Raw genomic sequence first — 7,225 nt, forward strand, 5'->3', positions numbered from 1 at the left:
AACGACGTTCGCGCGTAGGGCGTTTCCCGCCGGCGAAACACGCCAATGTATTGGCCACGCGCGAAACCACCGTTGTCGCGCGGGAATAGGTAATCGCCACGGCAGGACTCGACAGGATGTTAAACCGCCGGCGATTACCTGCTCCCGCGCCGGTGTCAGTGCTAAAAAAATGCGTTCGCGCCCGCTGATATACCCGACGCAAACGGTCATCCCGAGCCTTACGACGTCCGCGGACCGACGTAAACGGACCCCACCGTTAATTTGGGCGTGGACCCGTTGGAGATAGCCCTAACTGAGCTGAGAATCCGGTCGTCCTGTTGGTTCTGTCTCCCATCTCGCTCCCTTCCTTCGAACAGAAGCCGGTCCGAGGACTGGAACTTGGCGGCGGCGGCGGTAGTCTTCAAGCAGCTCCGGCCGCTGGCGGAAATCCACGAAGAAGGGCGAGCTCCCCCGTCGCGACGCTAGGTACTCCCATCTCCGTGTCCCTCTCTGCTATTTCCGTGACCCTAGCCTCCGGGACGAACTCGGTAGTCGGCGCCGCTAACCCCGCCCGCTAGTCCTCACCCTTCGGAGCAGCAGCCCTAGGCGACGCCCGCCCCCATCGCCGGCGGCACCGCGACTCCGGGAAGCGCCCGGCTCCTGTGCAGTTGTTCGTTGCCCATCCCTCTCGCCATCTCTCCCTCTAGGGTTTTGTTTCTGTCAATTTATTTCAGTTTCTGCAACCCTAGGTTTGTCTTGGATGGGGATTCATCGAGTTGGAGGGCATATGTGCTGCGGTTTCCTCCTGCAACTCTTGATCTAGGCATTTTTGTTAAGAGACCGTTCATCAATTTTGGGGGTGATTTTGTAATCACGTTTTGCCTGCACCATCTGTTATGTTCAGAACTTTGTCGCCTGAATTTTGTGCTCTCGGAATGTTTCTTTTGGTATGCCGTTTCCTTGCAGCATTTGCCTTTTTTCAATTGATTTATTCAAGTTATCGTAGTAACATGACGGTATTTTTTTCTATGTATGAACACAAGGCCTGAGGGTTTTGATCTGCACATTCTTGTTGTACTGGAGTGAGCCTGCCCTTCTTCCTGGAAGGGAAATTTATGAAGTTTTCCTTAGAGTGCACTAAATGGATTTCTGATGAATCGACATTTAGATATTGTGTGATAGCTGATATCAAGACTCGTGTGCTTATGGTTTATGGTTGGCCTACAAGAAAAGTGGAAGACTAAGAAGACCCCATATTTTATTCTCTTTACCCTATCCAACCTAATTCAACTCAAGGACAAAAGCCAATAGAGCGCAAGCCATTGCTGAGCTGCAAGTTTCATCTAGCAGTTGCTCCTTCTCTAACGGTGTTCCTATTAATATCTTATTTCACACTAGTTAGCATGTGGACTCCACGCCAGCCAAAGATTTATAGCAGATCGAAGTATCTGTTGTATGCTGTGCTACTGTTATTGATAACTCTGTGCTAATATTTTTGGTGTTGCTTAATTTATTTTCTTTATCTTTCTACTAGGCATGTGGTAAGGGGAAGTTGAGCTGCAAGTGGCCATTATCAGAATGGATGGAAGTAGTGAGAATATCCAGTTCTCATGGGGAAACAAGAGAGCAAAAGGTGGTGCCAAGATGGATACACAGTTCTATGGTTCCTTCACATTTGACAATGTGAAGTACTCATTGTATGACTCTGTGTATCTTTTTAAAAATGGTGATCCTGAGCCGTACATTGGAAAGATATTAAAGATATGGCAGCAGAAGCAAGCTAAGAAAGTAAAAATTCTTTGGTTTTTCTCTCCGGATGAGATCAGAAGTTACTTAAGCGGTCCTGTGGTGGAGAAGGAGATATTTCTTGCTTCTGGTGATGGCACTGGCCTTGCTGATATCAATCCACTGGTAGTTTTTTCCTTCTTTATTCATAGATTTGTGTTTCCTTATGTTTGGATAGACCCACAAATCATAAATGTAATGATAAGTTAAAGAGTTCCAATCTTCATAAATAAAAGGTTGGTTAACACTTTGTGGAGTATATTTGGCAATAGATGTGAACTCTAGGCACAAGGAGAGCCTGAGTGAGCTGCATCAGGCCTGGCTTTGCTCATTTGCAAAATCTAAGCTGAACCAGCTTGGTCAGGAAAGCAGTTCAACAAGCATGTGAACATCTCTATTAGGGTTCAACAGTTACACTTTCAAGCTACTTTGGCACATCACTGCTAATTCAGTTCATTTTTAACCCTTCTTGCAACTAAAATGTTCTAATTTAGCCATTTGTTCATCACTCAATTAGGAAGCTATTGCTGGAAAATGCACTGTTGTTTGCCTTTCAAAGGATGAGAGGAATCGCCAGCCTACTCTAAGGGAACAAGAAGTTGCTGATTATATCTTCTATAGGTTCTTCGATGTTGGAAACTGCACACTTTCTGATAAAGTACCTGAAAAAATTGGAGGGCTGGAAGGTCAGTCTAGGATCCAGATTTCGTTCATGCATTGGATCACATATAGACATATTTCGTTTGCCCAATACATTGTATCCATGTACATCTCAAATTATTCGCCTTCTGATGCAGTCGACAGTCTGCTTAATCCTAAAGACGAGCAAGTTACATGCTATCTGGATCAGGATACGCAAGGCGTGGATCAGAAGTTGGGTGCAGGTCTGGTTGCACCCCTTCCACAGTCAGCGGTTGAGATGGAGGATAAAAATCCAGTTGCTGCAGTGACCCCTCCCCAGTCAGGGGCTATTCCTCTCCCTCCAGCAGTCAAAGAGGAGGATAAAGTAAAGGTTGCTGCCGTTCCTCTCCCCCCAGCAGTTAAGGAGGGTGTTCCCAAACCAACACAAGATATTCCTAAACGCACACAGAAAGATCTTTCTGAGAAGATGCCTTCCAAGAAGTTGAAATTATCCCAAGATCTTACAGGACCGAGTGTGGTCCCAGTTCCTGACGTGAAAGTTCACCCTGGTCAGGCTGTTGTAAGTTTCTTGAACTAATAAAGAACTGTTTTGACATATTTCTATGTGAGCATATTATAAACATGTAAAACACATGTGCCACCTCTTGTATTCTTTGTTCCGTTGCACTCATTGAAACTGAAATCAAGTTGATCGCTATCTAACTGCATCGTATCACAATTTAACACACAAAACGATAAGGAATATTTTGGTTCCTTGGTGAAATACGAAATTTCTTATAGGGCTTCTCTTGTTTGCAGCATTTTAGTTGACAGATTTTACCAGTGCATATGTCGAAGACACATTGCTGGCCTATAAGCTTCATACATGTCATAAGCTGTCTTAAACATCTTAAATGCATGCATTTGGATGCAATATTGCTTTATCTAGGTAGAAGTATGTCTGAATTTATCATTGTTTGAAAATTACCGATTCATTGCCATAACACAGTCTCTTGAAACTGCTGCCATGCACTACAACGGGTATTTGGGAGCAATGTCTGTAGCACATACTCCTTTCCAGATTTGGTATCCAAAGTCTTATCTCTCTTTCAGCTATATTTCTTACATCAGTGGGCTGAGTCTTGGGAAATAATGGCATATTTGTACACAATAAGCAGACGTGCTTCATAGTTTTCAATTAGTTTGCTTTAAGGTTTTATTCTGTATTTGGCCAAACATTATCTACATTTGCTGTTGAGATTTGACCAATGCTATTCACGAGTGGGTTAAAAGGGATACACCATATACAAGTTCTTGTTTACAATTTCTCCCATGTTTTCTTCCGTGTGCTGATACACTTCTATGCTATTTAACAGGACCGAAGCAGATGGTTCAAACCTCTTGTGAGTTAGCTCTCTTTGCTTTAGAGTCGCTTGTATATATGCTATGCCTGATGACGCATTTGTTTTATCTGCACTTGATAAGTTGTTTAGTCAAAAGTAGAATATGCTTTCAGCTCTATGTTACTGTATATTAAATGAAATTATGCTTTGGCTTTCAATTATATGTTAGTCTGTTAAATGAAATTTGCAGCCATGGGATGAGGAACTACAAGTGTCTGATGAGGAGGGGAGACTAGTGTATATCCAGAATCTGGACATACAGTTTGCAGCTTCTGACATAGTGGTACCATGTTCTCTTTATCTATTTGGTTGTCAGGAAGCCCAAGCTGCATTTTGTTCTCTATTGTATTTCGTGGCCTAGAACTAGAAGTTTCATCTTCTTGAATTGCTTAAGCTGTATGTTCTGTTGCACAACTGTCACTGTGTACACTTTAATTTCTGCTTGCTTAACTTCTACATTCTCCCAAAGTGTATCTTCATATTTGCTACTCCCTACGATCCATAATAATTGTCACTGATTTAGTACAACTTTGTACTGAAGCAGCGACACTTATTTTTGATCGGATGGAGTACTTTATTTTTCTGCTATAGAAAGTAAAAAATGCTGTATATATTATATTCATTGGCAAGTTGGTGCGGGCCTGGGGGGACACGTGGAGAATGTAGGGACTTGAAAAAGTTGATGAATTCTTTGTTCATATCCATTTTCTTTTGCTCAAGAATCTTTGTCAACCCTGTTTAGCACCCATTCTACTCCTTTTAAGTATCACACTATCAATCTAATGAATATTTCTCATGATAATCATATGCTTGCAGGAACTTATTCGTGAGGCGCTTCAACTAACTTGTAGAGCTCGGCCTATAAACCACCCGACCTATGATGATCCCAACAATGGTGAGTGAGTTTTGTTTGCAAGTTCACTCTTCTACACAAAGTCTACATGTTTGAGGTAACCTTCTTTTTAAATAGAGCTTAAACAATTTTCCTTCTTATTTTTAGGAAAAGCTTATGCTGTATTTAAATCTAAAAAAGCTGCCGATGTTGCTATTTCGAAGATCAATTCAGGCTTGGTAGTGGGTGGAAGGTAACTGACTTTGTTGCGTTGATACTTGTTGGAATGATGAAATCTACTGTACTTTGTTTCAGTGAGGTCATGTAATGAATTTCATATCAAGTGTTGCTACTGTTTGTTATTTTCATATGATGGCTCCTTCAAACCAACTGCAAAAGATGGATCAAAACTAACATTGCCTTATATTACCAATTGCTACTACCATGAGCACCAATTTATGTGTTTTAGTTCTTTGTTTAGTTGGCAAATCAAACAGGGACTGTGCACGTGCAACATTGCAATTGATGGTTAGACAGTTTGTTGATACAGTTTGTATGTGACTGCCACTTGCACTACACAGTATAATTGTATAGCTCAGTATGAAATATTCCCTCTGTTCCAAAATAAGTAGCTTAACTTTTTCTAGATACAAATGTATCTACACATTGAAATGCGTCTAGATACGGCGTATCTAGACAAAACTAAGTCACTTATTTTCGAAGGGAGATAATACGTAACATTGTTTAATTTGGTTTTCTTTTGTTAACCCATTGATTCTTACAATTTATATTACTTGCAGACCACTTTACTGCAGCAAAGGGTTACTTAAGATTAAAAAACCTTCAGGAGCTCTAGTTGGGCACTTAACCATCAGTAATCAAAAAATGAGTCGAAGACAACGAGAAGACCAGGTGCTGATGGTGTTGTAAAATTAATCCTGTCACAGTTATTTCTTTTCTGAATATGATATTTATGCAACTATTGTTCTTTCTGCAGGAGAAGGCAGTATCGACCTCACATTGCTCTCAACCCAACACAATAGAATATGACCTGGCATTGGACTGGATGCTTGTCCGAGAAAAGCAAGCAAGAAAGTTCAGTATACTTCATAAGGTAATTGCAGTTCCTCTGTGCTTTCAATATTTGTACGGGGGTTTATAAATTGAGACCTTAAGTTTGCGTGTTAATATTTTCTGTAGAAGCACGCAGATGAGAGGAAGTCGTTTGCAGCAAAGATTGGGAAGTAGCGTTATTGGAATTGCTTAACCAACGGGAACCAGCCTGTTTTTCTGCGTGTCAGTTGTCGGATGGGGTTCTCAACTGATTATCGTCCCTTGGATCTTGGTGTGTTGTTGTCACCTGAAGCAACCACCTACCTGCAAGTTTTGTCGCAATTGCAACATTATGCGTCAATGGTTTATTTTTTGGCTTCAATTCTGTTGAATTCCGAGGGGAAATCTAACTGCACCTTAGGATGTTCTTTGTTACGGAGGAAAGGTATAGAGGGGGAAATTTCTCAGGACGTAGCTTCAGGAATCAGAGTAGCGGGAAATGTCTCAGGACATTGTTTCAGGAATCAGAGTAGTATTGTAGAAGTAGCCCTTGCAGCAAGCATGAGGCTGTTTTAGGCTAACTGTAGGCCACCGTGCACATCTGTAGTCTGTGGCTACGTATTTTCAGGTAGCAAATGATGAACTATGTATGTTCCAGAAGTTCATGGCTTGGCTACCTGTTCTCATTCATGGCACTGCATGCTTGTATGGCTCTAGTCCGGTGTTCACTTATGATTCTGCAGATATGCCGCGGCCCCATACCCAAAGGCCACAGTGGCACCATGTTGTTGTATTTGACGGCGATTAATCTGTGTTTGTCTCTACCGGTGATTTTACCAAACCATTGGCTTGCCTGTCTATTAAGCAGTACCTTCGAGGGAGCGCTTAGAGTAACTAATACATATGGTGTGTCCTGCAAAAACAAAAACAAAAAAGTATGGTGTGTTACGTATATCCATCATGTTGGACATGAGTTAATCTGTAGCTGTTGGTATGCTAGTTCTCCTGTAAAGCTTGGATCTGAGCGAGGAGATTGTCTCGAAGCCAAACCGTTTTTGTCCGAGGATTAGTTCAAGTATAAAACACTAGCTTTCAGGTCGAGCTAGTGGTGACAAGATTTACTCGGAAGTGTCATATTAGCTAGCATGCAATGTGTGCGGTGTAACGCTACCCAGAGTGTATGAATGCCTTGTTACACGTGAATGAACAAATAGGCTCGTACCACGTCAAAAGTATTATGTCCAAACCATACTTTAAGAGTGGTGACAATTGTTGTTGGGCAATGGTCACTTTCTTGCGCGAACACGGTGCTGAAAAAACATTAGCCACCTTTTTTTCTTTCTAAAATGTTTAACACTACAGTTATATGCTTTTTCTACTGTTACATATGTGTTCTCTGATAACAACATTGCAAGAATACTAGGTCGGGGAAAGATGGATGCGATTTTTTTGGCTCCTGGGTGCGTCAGAACCCGATTTAACCTATAAAATCGATTTTTTAAACGTGATTAGAGAATACGGCATAAATCATGTATATGTAGATTATGTATGT

At 41.6% G+C, this 7,225-nt stretch overlaps 1 protein-coding gene across 1 annotated transcript; it reads left to right on the forward strand.

Annotated features, from left to right (window-relative positions):
- The first annotated feature begins 333 nt into the window (after positions 1 to 333).
- On the forward strand, positions 334 to 6,447 carry LOC124675007 (protein ANTI-SILENCING 1-like). The gene is made up of 11 exons (XM_047211068.1): positions 334 to 465; positions 1,514 to 1,890; positions 2,282 to 2,450; positions 2,562 to 2,962; positions 3,762 to 3,788; positions 3,979 to 4,071; positions 4,605 to 4,683; positions 4,789 to 4,873; positions 5,421 to 5,532; positions 5,618 to 5,734; positions 5,821 to 6,447. Exons 2-11 carry the CDS (start codon positions 1,558 to 1,560, stop codon positions 5,866 to 5,868), a joined length of 1,464 nt encoding a protein of 487 aa, XP_047067024.1. The 5' UTR covers positions 334 to 465; positions 1,514 to 1,557; the 3' UTR covers positions 5,869 to 6,447.
- The last annotated feature ends 778 nt before the right edge of the window (positions 6,448 to 7,225 follow it).

This window comes from Lolium rigidum, chromosome 7, assembly GCF_022539505.1.
Source record: "Lolium rigidum isolate FL_2022 chromosome 7, APGP_CSIRO_Lrig_0.1, whole genome shotgun sequence".
NCBI lineage: Eukaryota > Viridiplantae > Streptophyta > Magnoliopsida > Poales > Poaceae > Lolium > Lolium rigidum.